This window comes from Prionailurus bengalensis, chromosome E1 (assembly GCF_016509475.1).
Source record: "Prionailurus bengalensis isolate Pbe53 chromosome E1, Fcat_Pben_1.1_paternal_pri, whole genome shotgun sequence".
NCBI classification, from domain to species: domain Eukaryota; kingdom Metazoa; phylum Chordata; class Mammalia; order Carnivora; family Felidae; genus Prionailurus; species Prionailurus bengalensis.
The window spans coordinates 14560205-14580944 of NC_057347.1; the positions used below are offsets into that span (position 1 = coordinate 14560205).

Below are 20740 nucleotides of genomic sequence, written 5' to 3' on the forward strand. Positions count from 1 at the left end.
GGGCAGAGAGAGAGGGAGACACAGAATCGGAAACAGGCTCCAGGCTCTGAGCTGTCGGCACAGAGCCTGACGCAGGGCTCGAACTCACGGACCGCGAGATCGTGACCTGGCTGAAGTCGGACGCTTAACCGACTGCGCCACCGAGGCGCCCCTGTTCTGTGTCTTAAAGTCCTCATGAGTGAAGTCATATGATATTTGTCTTTCTCTGACTGACTAATTTCGCTTAGCATAATACCCTCTAGTTCCATCCACATAGTTGCAAATGACAAGATTTCATTCTTTTTAATTGCTGAGTAATACTCCAATGTATATATGTACCACATCTTCTTTATCCATTCATCCATTGATGGACACTTGGACTCTTTCCATACTTTGGCTATTGTTGATAGTGCTGCTGTAAACATTGGGATGCATGTGTCCCTTCGAAACAGCCTTTTAGTAAGTCCTTCTTAAGAAATAAGACAATGCCGTATAATACATGTTAGGTCTTTTGAACTAGGCAGAAGCAGGTCAATTCTGTCCTCCAAGTGTGGGAAATCTCACCAGGAAAATGAATGAATTGGTGTTTAAAAACTGTCTATTTGGTAGGGAGTGCTATTCCCAAAATTATATAGCTTTGTTCTCTGTACCAATGTTCAAATATTAAGTTTAGCTTTTAAATCTCTTTGCTTCATAGCATGCTGTTGAACTTTCTGTTTTGAAAATATCCCCAAAATGTACATAAATCTAATTTTACAGATTTGACAATTTCCCTTTTATATCTGTTTGTATATATATAATTATATATATATTTATATTATAAATTAAATTGTTTATATTAATATTCTTATTATATGTACATTTATTTTTAATAGCACATATATTTTAATATGTCACTTGGTCCTTTAAAACAAGAATCTTTTATAGCATATGTCACTTTCTCATTTGTAGGGATTTTCTTTTAAGATTTTAGAATACTTCAGTCTTTAGTCATCATATAGCATATGCACTTGGGTTTCTCTGATTGTCACAGACTTAATGTTGGGCAAACAAATGCATTGGGCATCCTGGGTCTCTGTGCTTCAAGAAATTCTACACAGATTCTTTTGAAATAATCATCTCATAATTGAATTGTTATTTCAACTTAGTTTTAAAGATTTTCTTAAAGCACTATATACCTATCAGTATGTAAAATATTCCTATATCTATGTTTTTGGAAAAACATTCTTAGATTGTTATACTTACATATCTTGTCTCCCCATACAGATAACTTCATGATAATTTTTCTTGGGTATCTTTTAACAGTATGCAGTATAAGGCCATAGGCTGTAAAGACCTTTTAAGATTATTCTTCATTTTTTTCACACAGTATCCCTTGCAGAGAGTCCAGTTAAAAAAATGATTTTAGGGGCACCTGGGTGGCGCAGTCGGTTAAGCGTCCGACTTCAGCCAGGTCACGATCTCGCGGTCCGGGAGTTCGAGCCCCGCATCAGGCTCTGGGCTGATGGCTCGGAGCCTGGAGCCTGTTTCCGATTCTGTGTCTCCCTCTCTCTCTGCCCCTCCCCCGTTCGTGCTCTGTCTCTCTCTGTCCCAAAAATAAATAAACGTTGAAAAAAAAAATTTAAAAAAAAAATAAATAAAAAATAAAAATAAATTAAAAAAAAATTAAAAAATGATTTTAGGACTCAGTGCTGAGAAAAGATTTGTTTTTCCCAAAGAACTGATACATATATTCCTTTGCAATAATGACAGCTGTATAATTGTTGGTGTTTCCCTTTTTGCTTTGGCTGCCAGAAAAATCAGAGGCAAATTTAAAGTTCATTCGTGGCACATGATCGACATGTTAGTATTTTTATTTTTCTAGGTCCTAATTTTCTACATCTACTTTAATGTTATTTAATTGTAGGTGATTTTGCCCTAAGCTGTCACAAGTCTTATGTGGAATGAGGTATAAAACAATAATTATAAACAAAACAATTTAAATTTAGTTTAAAATAATGTTTATAGGTTTTAGTTTGTATTGTTGGCAAATTAGCCAGTCAGCCAACTGATTACAAATCTGGAAGGGCTGTTACTAAAGGAGATGTTCTTTGTAGAGCCTCTACATCAGAGGTCTAGCTGATGCCTCATTGGATTTCCAGTCACCTTCATTGAGTCCTACCTTTCCTTGGCATAATTGCTTTATTTAGCTGTTATTCTGCTGATCTCCTTTCTACTTTAAAACTACATGATCCACAGTGGATGGGGCTGGATGAAGTCATTGCTTACTCGATCTAGTTTGGGCATTGATCTTGGATTATAAAGCTTTGAGGAACTTTTTTAAAAGAGTGAGTTGCTGGAGCAGAGCAGGATGTGAATGTGCTGATTTGGATATTCACAAGGAATCCACACAAGAATTATGTCTTATCACTGGCCTCTTTTTTAGTACTGACTCTTCAAGATTTGTTTGATGGCTCTAATCTTTGCATTCTGGAAGCTTCTCAGGAGTCCAAGAGATCCTTCCTGTCCTGGGTACCTCTGTGCCCTCCCTATCTCAGAATTTTCTTATTTTAGCATTGTTTGCAAACTGTCATACTATTTTAAAAATGCTTCAGGGGGTTGCCAGGGGGGCTCAGTCGGTTAAGCATCTGACTTCAGCTCAGGTCACGATCTCACGGTTCATGAGTTCGAGCCCCAAGTCAGGCTCTCTGCTGGCCAGCACAGAGCTCGCTTCATATCCTCTGTCCCCCTCTTTCTCTGCCCTTCCCCTGCTTGCATGTGCATGCTCTCTCTCTCTCAAGATAAATAAATAAACTTAAAAAAAAAAAAAAAAAAGCAGAGTGTCCTTTAAAAAAACGCTTTAGGAAGGCATAAAGTGAAAAGAAATTGAGTTAATCTGTTAAAAGAGAAGCTGAGCACTTCTCTCTGCCCTCTGCCTGCCATATCAGAGGAGCTTTCTCTGGATCAGGTTGTCTGCAGACATTATCTCTCATTAACTTTAGTCTCACAGTGCTCCTGAAGCTTCATACCAACAGAGACAGGGTTCATGCTGTTTGTCTAAATCAGCTGCCAGACCTGCATACTCTGTCAGAAGGGATGTAGCTGTGTTAATGCCTTCTCACTGTTGCAGCAAAAGTTTCCTTCTAGGTTGGCTAATGGGTATGACTTTGAGCAAGCCTCCTTCACTTCTCTTCTTCTCCACAACCCTAAATAATTTCTGACACAAGTCACCCTAGTTCTCCTGGTAAGATTCCATAGGGACACTTACCTGGCTGATGTAATTAAGAAGCTGCTACTCTTTTTTTTTTTTTTAAACTCCTCCTTTGCTCTCCCCAAATATTGTGAGAGAAGCAAGGCTTGCAAAACCTCTAGTAAGCAGTGTAGAAACAGAAACTCTGCCCCTCAAGATTTACTTGTAATTCTTCCAGATGAGATGTTGGAATGGCAGGCCCACTTATGCTGGGCCCCATCCCTGAGGGACTTGGCTGGTGCCAGCATGCCATTCTGCTTGCAGCAGTCTTCTTGCCCAGGAGGGAACATGTATTTGAATAACCCTGGAATCAGGCAGGAAATTCTGAGTGACAAAAATATCAATCCAGAGACATAGCTAAATTGGAAATGGCCAGAGTGTGTTTTCACTGGTTGCCCATTCACCCTCCCTTCTTCTCTCTCTCTCTCTCCCTCTCCCCCACCCCCCTCCTTCCCTGCCCTTCCTTCCCATCCTTCCATCCATCCATCCATGGGTATAATCTGGAAAAAGCTAAGCACTCATTTAGGAGTTGTTTTCATTTTTCCTTGTAGAGAGTAGAAATGGTTTGCTGTCTGTCTTGCCAAGATGTTTTGATAGAGCCCCCAGGACATTTCCTGGCCCTAGAGCTCCATATAAAGGAGGAGGATAAGCCAAGCTGTCTTCTGGAGAAGGCCCAGCACTTCTGGAGATCATTTTCTCACCTTCAGAAGGTAGCAGTTGTATTGTAATGGCATAAAGAAAGAGCTTTGGAATCATCCAGATCAAAGATCTGAACTCTCTTCTCAGCCATTTACCAGCTGTTTGACCTTGATGAAGAAAATTAACTTATCCTCTCTGAGGCTTAGTTTCCTTGTCTGTAATCTGTGAATATTGGTGCTAGTTTGCAAGGTTTTCCTGAGCGTCAAATTATGTATTAGGCACTCAGTAGATGTCCAGCTTTATCAAATCAGCCTCTAAGTTATGAATTCCTAATCTTAAAATGATGAGTCAGACTAATGGCCTTTTAATGTGATTCCCCTGTTTTTTTTTTTTTAAAAAGTCTTTTTAACAGTTTTATTGAGACCCAATTGATGTATTTTAGACTATACATATAGTAGAGTGTACAATTTGATGGATCTTGACATATATATGTATGCATTTGTGAAACCATCACCATAATCAAGATGGGGAACATATCCTTCACTCACAGAAGTTTCCTTGTGCCCCTTTTCTAATCCATTCTTCTCTAACCTTTCCTCCCAGTCCCCAGGCAACCACTGATCTGCTTTCTGTCACTGTAGATTAGTTTGCATTTTCTAGAATTTGACAGTATTTTCTCTTTCTCTGTCTCTCTGTCTTTTGGCTCGTCTTTTTTACTCCACATTGATCATTTTGACATTTATCCGTGTTGCTGAACGATTCAGTAGTTTGTTCCTTTTTGTTGCTAGTAGTCTCCCATTGTATGGATATACCACAGTTTGTTTTTTCCAGTTTTTAGCTGTTGTGAATAAAACTGCTGTGGACATTCGAGTGTAAATCTTTGTGTGGACATATGCTTTCATTACCTTAAATAAATTCCTAGGAGTAGTATAGGTAGGTCATTTTGTACATGAGTACGAAACCTTTAAAAATGCTTTTTTTTTCTTTTTTTGAGAGTGAAAGAAAGAGAGAAGTTGAGAGAGAGAATCCCAAGCAGGCTCCACTGTGGACTATGAGATCATAACCTGAGCAAAAATCAAGAGTTGGACGCTTAACCGACTGAGCCATCCAGGCGCCCCTGTTTAAAAAAAATTTTTTTATTTTTTTTTAACATTTATTTATTATTGAGAGACAGAGAGACACAGAGCATGAGCAGGGGAGGGATAGAGAGAGGGGAGACACAGAATCTGAAGTAGGCTCCAGGCTACTCACGAACTGTAAGATCATGACCTGAGCCGAAGTTGGTCACCTAACCAACTGAGCCACCCAGGCGGCCCTAAAAAAAAATTTTTTTTTTTTTAATGTTTGTTTATTTTTGAGAGACAGAGTGCAAGGGGTGGGGTGGGCAGTGAGAGAGGAAGACAGATTCCAAAGCAGGCTCCAGGCTGTGAGCTGTCAGCACAGAGCCCAACGCGGGGCTCTAACCCACAGACTGTGAGATCATGACCTGAGCTGAAGTCAGAGATTTAGCCAACTGAGCCAGGGTGCCCCCAGACGCCCCTGTTTTAACTTTTTAAGAAACTCCCCAGCTGTTTGCCAAAGCGGTTATAATCATTTTATATTCCCAAAGCAGTGCATGAGAGTTCCAGTTTCTCCATGGCCTCACCAACACTTGTTTATTTTCTTTTTGTTGCAGCATCCTGGTGGGTATAGAGTATTTGTGGTTTTGATTTCCATAAAGATAATAACTTTGAGCATTTTATCATAAGAAGATGTTGAGCATGCACTTATTTGCCATCCATAGATCTTCTTTGTTCCTTTTTTTTGTTTACTATTAAGTTGAAAGAGTCCTTTATATTTTCTAGATATGAGTCCTTTTGTCAGGTATGTGTTTTGCAAATATTTTCTCCCAGTGAGAAAATTCTCTCTGTGGCTTCTGTCTTCATTTTTGTCTTTTGAAGACAAGTGTGTGTGTGTGTGTGTGTTTTGATGAAGTTTTTTTTTAAGGTTTGGTCTACAGATTGATTCACAAAGACAGTTTATCATGGTATTGAAGCTGGTAACTGCCAATTAAAAGTAAACTTCCGTCTGTTTGATGGTCCAGAGCATTGCACACTGAAAATGCACAAGCAGCTTCATTTATGAAGAAAACAGTGCCAAGCAACACGTTTTAAGTAACTTTTCCCTCCTACTGTCCTTCTTTGAAGATTGCACATACCACTGATTGAGATTTATACCTTTCCTTATTTTTTGAGCAGCAAGAACATGTTTAAACAGCTCATTTAGCTTCTGCAATTTGTTCTTCTTGTCATCTTTCTTCGCTTTCTCATCACCTTCACTTTGTGCCGCTTGACATGGATTTTACTGATCCGATGAGTCATAGCCTTGAAAATGAAGTTCTCTTGCTTTACTCCTTATTTCTTAGACAGAAGTTCTGTCTTCAGTGAACTTTCCCTTCTTTCTTCTTATTTTCTTTTTGGTTGCCCCTGGCAATTTCTTGCTCAGTCCAGATAAGAAGCCACAGTAGCCTCCAGTAGCTCAGGCCAGGCAGCACAAGATGAGAACGAGGGACGGCAGCATCTGCACAGAGTAATCAGCTAATTGGGAAAATGTCCCCAAAATGGCTAAGCAGCCCTGTTCTCTGTAAAAGAGAAATGTTTCTGGAATCCTAGGGTAGATCTTGGGGTTTTGTTTACTTGTTTTACAGTGCATAGTTTGAAAGAAGTATAGACTTACAGGAAATTGTAAAAAAAAAAAAAAATGTGCAGAGAGGTCCTATGCACCCTTCATCCCTCCTTCCCTAATGTTAGCATCTTGTAGAACTGTAGTGCAATGTTAATGCCATGAAATTGACATTGGTACAATCCACAGACTCAGATTTCACCAGTTCTACATTTATACAATTACACATTCACCAGCTATACATTTGTGATTGTGTGTATGTATAGTTCTGTGCAATTTTATCACACAAGTAGCTTCATGTACCTGCTATACAATCAAGGTGCAGAACTGTTCCATCACTGCAGAGCTCCCTCAGGCTACTTCTTTAGAAACCCTTCTGTCCCCTTCCATCCCCAGATTTTAACCCCTGTTTTCCCATCTCTATAATTACATTATTCCAAGAATATTCTATAAATAGGATCATACCGTATGTAACCTTTTGAAATTGGCTTTTTTCACTCCACATAATTCCCTGATGGTCTATCTAAGTTATTGTGTGCATCACTTTTCTTTTTATGGCTGAGTAGTATTCTGTGCTATGGATGTTCCACAGCCTGTTTAACTGTTCATCCATTGAAGGACATTTGGGCTGTTTCCAGATTTAGGCTGTTATGAATAAAGCTGCTCTGGACATTTGTGTACAGATTTTTGTGCAAACATAAGTTTTCATTTCTCTGTGATAAATGCCCAAGATAATTGCTGGATCATATCATAAGTACATTTTTAGTTTCAGAAGAAACTGCCAAACTATTTTCCAGAATGGCTGTACCATTTTTACATTCCAGTCAGCTAGGAATGTGTGATCCCAATTCCTCCACATCCTCACCAGCTTTTTGGTGTTGTTACTATTTTTTATTTTAGCCATTCTGATCGGTGTTTAGTGATGTCTCATTGTAGTTTTATGTTTCATTTTCCTAGTGGCTAATGATATTGAATATCTTTTCATGTGCTTATATTTCATCTGTATCCCCTTTTTTGGTGAAATGTCTGCTCATGTGTTTTGTCCATTTTCTAATTAGATTGTTTGTTTTCTTACTGTTGAGTTTTGAGAGTTCTTTATATAATCTAGATACCAGCCCTTTGTATGATACATAGTTTGCAAATATATTTTCTCAGTCTGTAACCAGCCTTTTCATCCTCTTACAGTTTTTTTTGCAGAACAAAAGTGTTTAATTTTTATGAGGTTCAGTATATCAATTTTCTTTTTATAGATTGTGCTTTTGGCATTAGGTCCAAGAATTCTTCACTTAGTCCTAGGTCCTGAAGATTTTCTTCAATTTTTTCTGCAAGTTTTATGGTCTTATGTTTAAGTCTAAGTCTTTGATCCATTTTCAGTTATTTTTTTGTATTAGGTGTGGGACTTAGGTCAGGGTTCAGTTTTGGGCCTGTGGATGTCTAATTGGTCTAGCGCCATTTGTTGCAAAGGCTAACCTTCTTTGACTTTACATTGGCAAGATGATCCCTCCCATTTTGTTCTTTAGCTATCCTAAGTCCTTTGCTTTTCCATATAAATTTTAGAATAAGGTTGTCTTTGTCTATAAGAAACTTTGCTGAGATTTTGATTGTAGTTGCATTAAATCTGTAGATCTGTGTGGGGAGATTTGACGTCTCTGCAATGTTGCGTCTTCCAATTTATGAACGTGGTAAATCTCTCCAGTTATTTAGATCTTCTGTGATTCTTTCATTTTTTTTTTGTAATTTTCAGCAAAAGAGATCCTGTATATATTTTGTTAAATTTAATATTTAAAATATCTAATATTTTATATTTAAGTATTTTGTGTCCTTTGGTGTTATTATAAGTGGGACACTGTATTTTATTTTATTCCACATAGTTGTTATCTCAGAGCTTTTTGTGCAGAACTTACGGAGTACTCTGAGGTTTTCACATTCATAGAAAGGGGAGAGGAAGAGTTGAAACTTGTGGCTTGAATCACAGGCATTGTGAAAACCAGGTATATACGGAAACAGTGTGAGTACAAAAGCAGACAGACTCCAATTTAAGTCCCACTTCTGACACTACTGGCTTTTTGTGACTTTGGGCAAGTCATTTAACTTCTCTGACTCTGTTTCTTCAATTGTCAGAGGGAAAATAATACCTCCTGTGCAAATCTTTTGTAAAGCTTTGAGATTAGGTGTGCGTGTGTGTGTGTGTGTGTGTGTGTGCACACGCGCGCACGCATGCGCCAAACACCGGTCTCAATATAACTTTGTTCAGGCTACAGTGGAATCGTGTAGTTTATGGTTAGGATTCACAAATGAGAGGCAAAATGTACCTACTGTTGTGAACAGTCTTAAACCCTTCATGGTGCTAATTTTCAAGGATGTGAAGTTTTGACATCGCTCTTGTCCTCAAGGGGCTTATAATTTTGTTGAGGAAGCATGCTGTGTGTATAAAAATTCCAGGACAGGGTATCACTTGTGAGTTCAAAATGTATGGGGCAGACAGTGGGTGCATCAGAAAACTTTGTCTTCCTGGGTTTTGTTTGCTCTTTTGTACCCTGTTCGGTGAGGTAGCTTTGGGATGTTGTTGATGAGAGAGTGTGGGGGTGGGAGGGGGTGTGTACAGATTTAGGGGAAGGGATTCATGTGGGAATATGTAATTAATTTTTATACTTTCCCCAGTAAACCATCGACCCTTTTTATGATGTCATGAGGGATTCCTTAATTTTGCAGCTGCTTCCTGATTACGTCAGAGAGGAGCCTCTCACCCCACAGCCTGGAGCTGCACTCATACAAGAATTGGAAACAAATGAAGTGCTGAATATCTAATGGCTTCCACAGGGAGAGCCAGTTCAGACTTCCCAGGCCTCCTTTTGCAAGGTCTTCCTCAAGTATTTCTGACCCCCTGAAGTGTCTTTGTTCTGGAAAGACAGAACTGGCTGAGAGCCAAGTGGGCAGGAGCTTGGGGACTCCTTGATGCAGACCTCAGTCCCTCCAGGTGTTCTGCAATCCCGAACTGCTGCCCCTTTCCTGGGTCTCCTTTGGTAGGTGTTACCCTTTTTGAGGCCCCAGGATCCTCTGGAATCTGCCGAGATTATTAGTGAGAGAGAGTCCTTGGCCTGTTCAGTGAATCCCTTCCCTCCCACACATCATCTCCACCTTCTTCTGATTTTCTTTCTGCAGCATTTCTCATATCCGTGCACTCCTGTCCATTCCCTCTTCTAGCTCCTATAAGAAAGATGTTACGTTTACTTGGCATTAAAAAGTTTACGAAGTGCACTACATAGAATTTCTCTCAGTTCAAACAAGTTCATGCCCTGTTGGCTTCCCAGCCAGTCTCCCTTCCTGTTCTATTTTTCCAGCTACCCGAATCTGTCCTAAATGTTTTAACTAGATTATCCTTCATGAAACACTCACCTGTGCTTCATTCAGAAACCATGAGCGAGTGCTAGGGGTGCCTGGGTGGCTCAGTTGGTTAAGCGACCGACTTCGGCTCAGGTCATGATCTCTCAGTTTGTGAGTTTGAGCCCTGTGTCGGGCTCTGTGCTGACAGCTCAGAGCCTGGAGCCTGCTTCAGATTCTGTGTGTGTCTCTCTCTCTGCCCCTCCCATGCTCACACTCTGCGTCTCTCTGTCCCTTAATAATAAATAAACGTTAAAAAAAATTAAAAAGAATGAAAGAAACCTTGAGTGAGTGCTCTTCTCACTGCCTGCCAAATCAGGTCTGTGTTCCTTGCTGTGGCATCTCAGACCCTCTGCTTTGTGGTCCCTGTCACAAAGTGTGGCACCCTAGTGCATTGCTTTGCTTGCCTTGTGGGAGTCTGCCTGATGTGCCCCTATCTGCACGCCTCCTTAGCAACACTCCCATCTCTCCTTCATCCCCCAATTCCATCTTTGTTCATTTTTTGGAGCCTTGCTCAGAAGTGCTCTCTTCCATGAAACCTTTTCTGATATATTCTAGCTGGAAGTGATTTTCTCTCCCTTTGGTCAAAGAAAGCATCTTACTTCCATCTTCCTTGAATTATAGTTATTTGGGTCCGTGTATCCTTCCTGTCTTCCTCGTTAGATTATCATCTTCTTACGGATGGATCCTATTTTCCTTTGTATCTTCCACCGTTGGGATGAATAAATAACTTTGGAACCAGTGGGAGAGGTCACTTTGTTAAGAGGTTTGGATTTCCTTTGCCCTCATAAGTACCCACTAAAAGAAGTTTTACAGAGTTTTACAATCCTAGAAAATCCAAAAAGAGTAGTGGGTATGACAGGAGGGGCTCTTAGGGAGGAAACACTGGCTTCCACGTTCCTCTGTCTTTTCGCAGCTCTACCCTGTTTGGGGATATGTCATTCATGACCGGCCTTCAGTCAGCCTAACTGTTCTGCCATTATGCTTGAATAATTTGCTTGGGTGTATTAGTGCCTGACTTTTCTGATTCATTTATTTTATTTCTCAGGGAATAAAGTGATGCCCTGATGGCATGGACATCTCTGCTTTTGCTCTGAGATTTTTATCTGGTTTCTCTACAATGGCTGCCTCTTCCACACACACCCCTCCAACCCCACCCCCCCAGTCAGCAACTGCCACAGGGAACTCTGTAGCCCAAACAGCAGCAGTCGCAAGATGCTCTCACTGCCCACTTCCTGTACACTAGGAGGTTTTGGTGGGCTGCTCAGGAACTGTGCCAGCCCTGTGTCTGACTGGTGACTGACTCATGAGAAAAGCAGCCTTATGTCTGAAAGATAAGAGCCAGCAAATCGCCTCCAGGTGGTGTTAGTTTGGAGGTGACTGACCATTCATTTCCTGTCTTTGGGAGGAGCCGGTGGGGAGGGAGTCCGTGAATAAGTGGTCTTGCCTGCATTTTTCTCCAGCTATTAGTGAAGCAGCCGAGCAAATAGTTGGTTCTCCCTCCCGAAACAGCTAGTGGACCCCAGTGTCTGCCGAATCCGTCCGTTGCTCTCAGGGTACCAGAGCTCTGTGTCATCTGTCCTGTGCCTCCCCATCAGCGCTCTTCTCATCGTCTTGCCAGGAAGTTGGCTGTGCGCATCAGGGAAACTCTGCTTGTCTCAGTGCTGCCAGATTTTTCTGTGACCAGCCAAACCTCATCCCTCCCGGTACTAGTTTCCTCCAGATCTCTCCCTGACCTAGGAGTTGATCAGAAGTGATGGTTCTGAACCACTGTCCCTTGGCTGGGCGTAGAGGGTCCCGGCAGGTGGGCCTGCCTCTCTCCCACTCCCCTCCCCTCTCCCCCTCCTCCTGCCTCATTCCCATTTCCTGCAGGAGGATGCTTTGCCATCCTGGAGCCGTCAAGCACAGCTTTGCTTTGGCAGCACCGTCGCGCACACACTGGTGGGAGAGGGGACGTGTTTATCACTTTTCCTGGAGATTATCTGTTTAAGCACTTCTCTGACAGTTACAATAACAAGGGCAGTGTGTTGTGTTTCCCAGCAGAAGGACACTTGCTGTTGAAAGATGTATAGCACTAATTAGAAATACATAACATCCGGCCACATGGCAGCCTTCTCCCGGCCGCTCCATTTCCTGATTTCATACAACTTTGACGACAGTTGGTTTATGTTTTCCATGAATATGTTCTGAGAAAAATGAGAAAGTCTCCCTGTTACACAGGAGTGAGAAGACTATTTCTGCCTGAGTAGGTATTTGGGCATAGGAATAGTGGGAGCTGTGGTCACCTGCCCGTCCAAGAGCATGTGGGAAGAAGGGGCAGAATCAAGTTCAGACCTCAGGTGACTTTCTTGGTAAGAAACATTTCTGTCTGACTTGCGTAGCCAAAACCATCCCCCTAAACCCTTGAGCAAGCCTGCTTTTGGAAAGAAGGGGAAAGGCTGTTTCACAGTGTTAATGAGTTCCTCAGCTCATGTCAGCCTCCTGCTACCTGACACCGAGCCAGAGGAACCCAGGCAAATACCAAGGCAAACAATGCTCTTTCCTTCCCCACCCCACATCATTTGTCGGTCTGGCCCAGCCCAACTCTGGGGATATGTGTGGGTATCTGTCAAGCCTCGGGCCAGTTCCCTAGCTCTAGCCCCAGATTGGTGGGCTCTGGGAATCTGGCTGCTGTTTTCCCTACTCAGTTGTATGAGAATCAGTACTTCTCAAGGAGTGGCATCTTAGGGCTTCTAGCCTGCAAAAGCCTAAGTAAAGCAAAGAGTATCTCCGAAGATGCCATAACACTCAATGTATTTCTCACTGGAGGCACTGGGTCTGCATTGCCATGGTTACTTAGGTAAATAGCAATTTTTTTTCCCCACCCAACTGAAAGATCCTAAGGTTGCAGGGACTGTGTTTTATTTGTGGCTGTGTTCTCCACAATACACAGCACAGGGTAAAGCTCACCATAGATGCTCAGTGTGTGCTTGTGGTACCATGGAGCCGTGGAGGAGGACAGGCCTTCCAAAAAGTGCTCTCTGTGACGTGGCCAGAAGACTGACTGAGACCTAGGCATTCTGACCCCCATAGAGCTGTGATATCATCACCTGCCTGATCAGAGCAGAACAGCTTCCTGGTTTGTAACTCCCAGACCACTGCAGGAAGTACTGACAGGCCCTTTATGGAGAGGCGGGAAGAGGTAAAGGTTTAAGGTGCCATAACCATGGCTAAGAACAGAGCATTCATGAAGCTACCTTTTCAGCTGCTGCTCTGAGAGGTAGTTGAGCCCTTCTGCACTCACAGCAAAGACGCTCCCGTTGTTGCTACCCTGCATGGTCCCCAGACCTTTATTGCAGGAGGCTTAAAAAGGGAGCCAACCTGGACTCCCCAGAGGCCACAAATGTCATTGTTTTTAAGCAGTTCGTTCTCCCCCTCTGAGCCCTAGTCCAAACTTTCGCGCGAGAAATAGCCTAGCCTGAGATTGCCATTTGTCATAAAAATCGAAATGGGCTTGGTGAAAGTAATCTCCCTTTGCCCATCTTAACCTTATCCGGGCTAATGAGAGTATCTTATTGTAGTCTTGGGCTTCTCAAGATGCCAGTCTTCTTTGAGCTAAGACACCCCCTTTCATGCCTTTTAAGGACCTTCTGTGTGCAGGTAACTTCTGCCTAAGATGCCCAGTTGATAAGGGGACACTAATGTCAGCTACCAAGATGTGGCCTCCCCTTCTCCTGTTCTAGCTTCCTCTGTTCTGTACTTACTGCCCCAGTCTGGGCTGGCCTCGTTGCTAATTAGAGGCAGGCTGCTGGCAGTGCCTGGCAAGCGCTTAGGCTCAGCTGGGGCTGTACAGACAGTGCTGCTGCCCCTGGTTAGGGGTGGAGGGGAGAAGTTGGCAAGGTTTTTTTAGGATGGCTTGCACATCTTCCCCTTCCCTGATTTCTACACTCTCTCCCCTTGGTTGTTGGATGCTTGCATCTTGGTCTCTCTAGCAGAGGTTTGGGGTCTTACCAGAAGAAGAATCAGAGTGGTGACCTATTCTAATCGCATGGACTCTTACCACTTCCTTACTGCCTGCCGCAGTTGGGTTGGAAAGTTAGAGGGTGACATTTGGGACCAGTGGGCATCTGGAGGGATGGCAGGAAAGCCACAATAGATGAATACTTTGCTACACTGATGCTATTCATATGTTGGGATCTTCTGAGCAGCAGCCTGTTCCTTCTCACTCCCAGGGTTCTCTAAAGTGGTTTGGGGCTGGCTTTGTATACTCCAGTCATGTTTGCTCCTGTGGCTAGGGCGGTTTTGGAATAACTGTGGTTGTGTAGCATCTCCTGGAGTAAAGACTTCAATTAGGCCCCATTGACAAGACTAGTGTCAATGAGGAGAAAGTCAAGAGGGCTTTCCTCTGGCTACTGAGGTTAAAATGCAGGCAGGCACAGAGATCAAACATGTGGCTAATTATCCTTTTAACACTTGGAGATTCAGAGAGTTCTCATGTATTACAGAGGGAATTAACAGATTAGTTGCTGCCAGAGCAAGTGACCGGGCGCCCGATTTCATCTCGTGTGTGTATTCGGTGTCTCCTCCTCTGAGGCTGCAGGTTGGACTTTTGCCTTCTGTTTGTCTCCGATTCCTTTCAGGTCTGGGTGATGTGGCTATCAGGGCAGTCCACTGACAAGCAAGAGGTACAGACAACGGTTTGAGAGTGTGTCTGTCGCCTCTGCCAAAGAATGGCTCTAGCCACCATGAAGGTGGCTCCTTTCACTGAGACCTGCAGCTAGAAGGAAGTTAACCAGGCTGAGAAAGTGAGGGGCAGAAGGTGCTGGTATCGGGAGCCAGATTTATTTTTTAGCCCTAGGGGAAAGAATTTGTGAAAGAAAAAAGAAAGTACTTCTGGCTGAGTGCTTATTATATGCCCATTTTCCTATGTAAAATGAACTCATTCAGTGAAAATAGGTTATTTGTAAGTGGAGGATTAACAGGAGGTAAGGATGGAACCAAAGTTGGTGATTCAAGAAGATAATTTAAATTTGTATTTTTCTTCTCTTAATTGATGTTTGTACTCCTGCTATCTATACATTAGAGAGACTGAGTTAATTAAATGTGACTTCTTGTTACTATAGCTTCACATTATTAGTAGGCTACTAAGTACAGTGACCTGCAGCTCTGGCTCAGACTGTCCACCCTGGGGCCCCTGGTCTTGGGGAAGTGATGCAGAATTTGCACAGGGGGTCCCTATAATAAGGTTATCAAGCGCTTACCCGCACACCAGCCATCGCGGTAATGATTTTATTTAACCTTATAGCTATCCTTCGAGGGAGGAAATATTGCTGGCCCCAGTCTCAGATGAGGAAAGGGAGCTGAGTGACGTGACCGAGTATGTGCACCTAGTGAGGTAGGGAAGAGTAGCCCTTGGCCCCCAGGGCACTGATGGAGTGTCATTTGCCTCTCCTCAGACTGCTTCTCGGAGGAGTGTCGCTCTGTGATCCAGGAGCAAGCGGCAGCGCTGGGCCTGGCCATGTTTTCTCTCCTGGTGCGGCGCTGCACCTGCTTACTTAAGGAGTCTGCCAAAGGTAAGGAGATGAGGGGCCCCCTGACTGATGGCCTTTCCCCTGCCTGGGCCCTGTCCAGACAAGTTCAGGATGCTACGCTGCCTTCCAGCGTCTCCTCCTTCTACTTGACATTCTTCCTCCTCCCAGTACCCCCCTTCCTTCTGCCCACCTAACTAGTCCTGCCTCCTTTTGCATTCTGTGTACCTCTGTGGCCCTCTGTCCTTGAGCAAACTATCCCCTCCCCCCTTTCTCTAGTAGTTAAGATTTTCACTGTACCTAAAAGCTGCTGTGGGTTCCTGCAGCTTTAGAAAACCAGCAAAGAGCGTTTCCTTTTTTGTTCATAATTGACGTTTTCGTTTCCCCCCTCTATCTCTATGTCCCTCTTTGTCTGGTACTGGTGATTGCTATAACCACTGTGGACCAGCCACCTTGTGAGACTCACTGAACCAGAGCAGGGGCTATTTTTAGCCCTTGCATTGAGCAGTGTCCCCATATCCATTAAGGCTGCCCTTAGAAATCTAAGCCTGATTGCTGAGCCGTATAAGGTAGGGCTGAAGGTTGCCCCTTTCTCTCAGCTCCTGGATCAGTATTGGTGTGTATTGAAGCCATGCTGTTGTCCCTCTGCCACTTCAACTTTGTGGGTGCCTCCAGACCCTGGAGCTGCTTTTTTTTGGAGGGAGGGTTGGGGTAACTTTTTATTTTGAAACAATCTCAAATATATAGAAAAGTTGCAAGGATAATACAAAGAATTCTTACATGCGCTTCACACAGATTCCCCATTTGTTTACATTTTACCATAGTTGCCTTTTAAGTTCTCTCTCTTTCTGTACACATGCAGATATTTATGCTTATTATTATTTTTGTCCTGAACCATTTGATTGTAAGTTGTAGACATGTTAGCCCTTTACCGCCAAATACTTGACTAAATATTTCCAAATAACAAGGACATTCCCTTACATGACAGTGCAGTTATCAAAATCAGGAAGCCAACAATGATATAGTACTGTTGTTGAATCTACAGACCGTATTGAGTTTGTATCAGTGTCCTAAAAAAAAAAAAAAAAAAAAGTCATTTTCTGGTATAGGACCCACTCCAGGATCACACATTGCAATTTATTTTTATTTTTTATTTTTTTTAAATTTTTTTTTTCAACGTTTATTTATTTTTGGGACAGAGAGAGACAGAGCATGAACGGGGGAGGGGCAGAGAGAGAGGGAGACACAGAATCAGAAACTGGCTCCAGGCTCTGAGCCATCAGCCCAGAGCCTGACGTGGGGCTCGAACTCCCGGACCGCGAGATCGTGACCTGGCTGAAGTCGGACGCTTAACCGACTGCGCCACCCAGGCGCCCCCACACATTGCAATTTAGATGTCGTGTCCGTTTTAGTTTCCTTCAATCTGGAATTGAATGGTTTCTTTAATGCTTTCTCAGTCTTCCTTTGTTTTTCATGACCTTGACATTTTTGAAGTGTGCAGGCCACTTTGTCGAATGTCCCACAGTTCGGGTTTGTCTGATATTTCCTCATGGTCAAGTTCAGGTTATGTCGTTTTGGCAGGATCCCTGGTGCCATGTCAGAGCTGTGCTGAAGGAAAGCTAAAAGGGGGGGGCTAGAGGCCAGAGTGGCGACTTCAGCCAGGCCACAGGTGGAGCAGAAACAGCTGTCTGCAGGGGCAGACCCAGTGCACTGGTTCTCTCTTTGTCCTGCTTTTCAGAATCCTCTTAGGTGCTGGCACTTGTCCTCCGCTTCTGGGCCCAGCTTTCCTGTGGACTTGGTCTCCCTTCCCTAAGAGCTTGCTGCCGTCCCAGCGCCCCAGGCCTCACTCGTGGGCCACAGCAGACCTAGGCCCAGTTCTCACCCTTTGCCTCTGCAGCTCAGCTGTCCTCTCCTGAGGACGAGGATGACCAAGATGACATCAAGGTGTCTTCCTTCGTCCCGGACCTGAAGGAACTGCTCCCCAGTGTGAAAGTCTGGTCAGACTGGATGCTCGGCTACCCAGACACCTGGAACCCTCCGCCCACGTCCCTGGACCTGCCCTCACAGTGAGTCAGCCGGCTCGTTTTTCGGCACTGCTGAACTCGGCCCGCCTGTGCTCCCACGGCTCCCCTCCTGGTCCTCCGTGTGTCCTCCCACCCGCCACCTGCTTGTTCGTCTCGTCCCTCCTCATCTGAACTTTACTTTTCCCCTTCCTTGAACACCTTCCTTGTCCCCTGATGTTTTAGGCTGTTTTCCCTTGTTCTCGGGCCCGTTCCTCCTCCTCAGTCTGCCCTCCTCTCTCACTCCGAAGTTGCTGTTTTGTTCTCTGTCTTTGCCGTTGCTCTCTCGCTCTCACTTCATGTTGTTCGTGCCCATCGTCTCTGTAGCGGCCTCTCGAGTCTGGCCGTGTGTCGGTGGCGTGAGGAGAGGCCTTATCTCTTCCTCTCTCTTCTAGTTTGTCTCCACGCATCCGTCGTGCTCTCGTCCTGCTGCTGCTTGTGCTGTCTTATGCATGCTGCTGCTCGGGCCTTCCTCTCACACGTTGTGATGTATGAGGAGGGTGACTGCACACACCTCTCTCTTTTGTTCATGTCACTTCCCATCTCCTTGTTTCTGGGTGTCAGTGTGCTGTCTGTCAGAGCATTTGTCGCTGTGAGGTGTGTCGGTCTGGGGAGTGTGTGTGTCTGCCTGGATGTGTCTGTGTGACTTTTTTCCTTCTTTTAAAAGCTGTGGTAAAGCATATGTAACAAAATTTTTCATCTTAACCGTTTTTAAGTATACAATTCAGTGCTATATTATATTTACATAGTTATGTAGCCATGCATGGCTGTTTCTTACGTCCGTATCTGTGTGTGGGTTCTATCTCTGTATGTGCCTCTTTGGCTCTGGTTGTCTGTTTCTGAGTGTGAGGGCCTTTGTCTGTCTAGGGGTCTGTCTAAGGGTCTTTGGTGTACCCGTCCATGTCTGTCCATGTATACGTGTCCATATGTTTCTCTGCCTTGAGTCCGTATCTGTGTCTGTGTCTCTCTGTTCTTGGGGGTAGGGGAGTGGTCTCTTTGCAGGGCTCATGCATCTCCACGAAGGGGCTCTTTCAGTGTGTGTCTCTGTCCATCTCCATGTCTCTCTGTGTCTCTCTCTGATTGTAGGTCTGTGTCAGTGCATGTGTGCTGTAGTCCTGTCCATGTGTCTGTGTGTGTGACTGTGTCCTGTGGGAGTGTCTGTATGTGTTCCTGAATATCTGTGTTCAAGACTGCGTGTGTCTGTGTCTCTGCTCGTCCGTGACTGTGCCTCTGCGCGTAGGTCTGCATCTGTCTGTCGGAAAGCAAATCTCTGTATGAGGGTCTGCCTGTATCTACCTGCCTCTGCCTGCCTCGCCTGTGTCTCCCTACCTGCTTCACCTATTGCCTGCCCGTCTCTGCTTGTCTTGGCTTGTTCCTGCCTGCTTGCCTCTGTTTATCTGCCTCTGGGGTTTGTGTGTGTCTGTATCAGGGGTCAGCAAACTATGGCCCATGAGCTAAGAACGGTTTACATTTTTAAATGGCTGAAAAAAAATCAAAAGACTACTATTTCATGACTTGTGAAAATTATTAGAAAAGTCAAATCTCCGTGTCCATGAAGTTGTACTGGAACACAGCCATGCTTGTTTGTTTATACTTTGTCTATGGGTGCTTTCACACTGCAGCAGTTGAGCTGAGGAGTCACAGCAGAGGCGTTATAGTCTGCAAAGCCTAAAATGTTTACTCTAGCTGTTTACAGAAAGTTTGCCAGCTCTTGGTGTATATCTATGTTCCCATGCGTCCCGTTCTTTTCTTGTGTTAGCGTCACTGCATGTGCTCACGTTTGCACAGTAGTTTCTTAACGCGTGTGCATATTGATACCTGTTTCTGGTCAGCTCTGTTGATTGTCCATCTCTCTCTCTCTCCACCTTTCTCTCTCTCTCCCTCTTCCTGTCTTTGCCTCTGCCTCTGCCTCTCTGTTTCTCTTTTCCTCTCTCTTTCTCTCGCCCCCCTGCCCCGTGCTGTCTTGTGGTCTCTGGCAGGTGCGGCATACTCAGAGCTCTGGGCGCTGCGCTGGGGGAGGGTGTGTGTTTGGGAGCGAGCGTCCTTAGCCAACACACCACCATTCTTCTCCACTGCTCTTCTCTGGGAGGGGCACACACTGGAGGGTAGAGTATGGAGACCTAGGCTGCTGCCGATGGCACTTCTGGGAATGGAGAGGGGCACTTCTCTGGGCTGGGTGCTGCCCACATGAGTCCCTCTAGACTCATGGGTGATCCACAGAGGGAAGGCTGCAGCAGAGGTTTCTGGCCAGTAGTTATTGACCTTTCTGTGTGGACTGTCTGCCTCTTTCCCGCCTTTTCTTCCTCAAATTTCTTCCCTGTTCCTCACATCAGGAAGCACCCCTGGACTGTCAGGCCCTCTCTCCCCAGTTCCCTTCCAGCTCTAGCTCTGTAACTGTGTGAGTGATGCTCACAACATCAGACAGTTCTCTGCATTCTCCTGTGAACCTTCCTAGGTTCCCAACATGTATCCCAGGCTGAGGCCTTCTGAGCCAGGGTTGAGACCTGAGTGGGGCAGCTGGGGCCACTCAAAGGAATGGACTGATCTGCTGACCAGGGGTAGCTGTTTCCCAGCAGTGTTCCCTAAAGAGTTAACATGTACAGCCTCAGACTTTTCAGGCTGTTAATCTATAATGCCGACTAGGCAATTTGCAGTTTTGGAAAGAAACTGACAAGGAAGGGCTCAGCTCTCCAAGTATCTGAAGCCACTGCTTCTGAGCATGCACAGGGGTCACAGAGTGCTCCTCCCTTCCTCTCGGGGGGTGGGGAGGCAGACCATCTGTCCCTGGAGCTTGGGCCTTCTCTGGGTCACCTCACCTCACAACCACAGGTCCCTTAGATATGGTCCACCCAGCCCCTGTTTATCCATATCCCAGCCATCAGTCCTGTTAACGCTCTTCTGTGACCCGTCTCCCTTTATCCCTCCTCCCTCTGTCACTCCCTTTGGCTTTTGTTTGGCTGAGGAAATAGAAAGCTCACGCAGGAAGTGCTGGGCCTCATTTGCTTGAGGTGCCGAGTCTGTTTTCTCTTTGGATGCTGTAGCAAATGGCCCGTTGCCGGCATATGCAAGCTGCTGCCCATCTTTGGGCAAGGGCTCAATCTGCAACTGGGCACGTGGTCCAAGCTACAGCCGTCCCCAGCTAGGCCTCACCTCTAAGGCCACAGAGAGGCAGAGGGGGTTGGGACACTTGAACAAATTTGCTTTTTCTTTTCAGACCGTTCTTCACAGGGAGAGCAGATTTGACCAAATAATAAATATTGAATCTGATTGCCTAGTAAACAAGT

At 44.6% G+C, this 20740-nt stretch overlaps 1 protein-coding gene across 2 annotated transcripts in view; it reads left to right on the forward strand.

Annotated features, from left to right (window-relative positions):
* Positions 1-20740, forward strand: part of SMG6 (SMG6 nonsense mediated mRNA decay factor) — a 228616-nt gene that overhangs the window by 87188 nt on the left and 120688 nt on the right. For both annotated transcript variants that reach the window (XM_043583439.1, XM_043583440.1), the window contains exons 11-12: positions 15325-15441; positions 17294-17462. In XM_043583439.1, coding sequence (XP_043439374.1) covers positions 15325-15441; positions 17294-17462 — 286 coding nt within the window. The remainder of the gene's footprint in view (positions 1-15324; positions 15442-17293; positions 17463-20740) is intronic.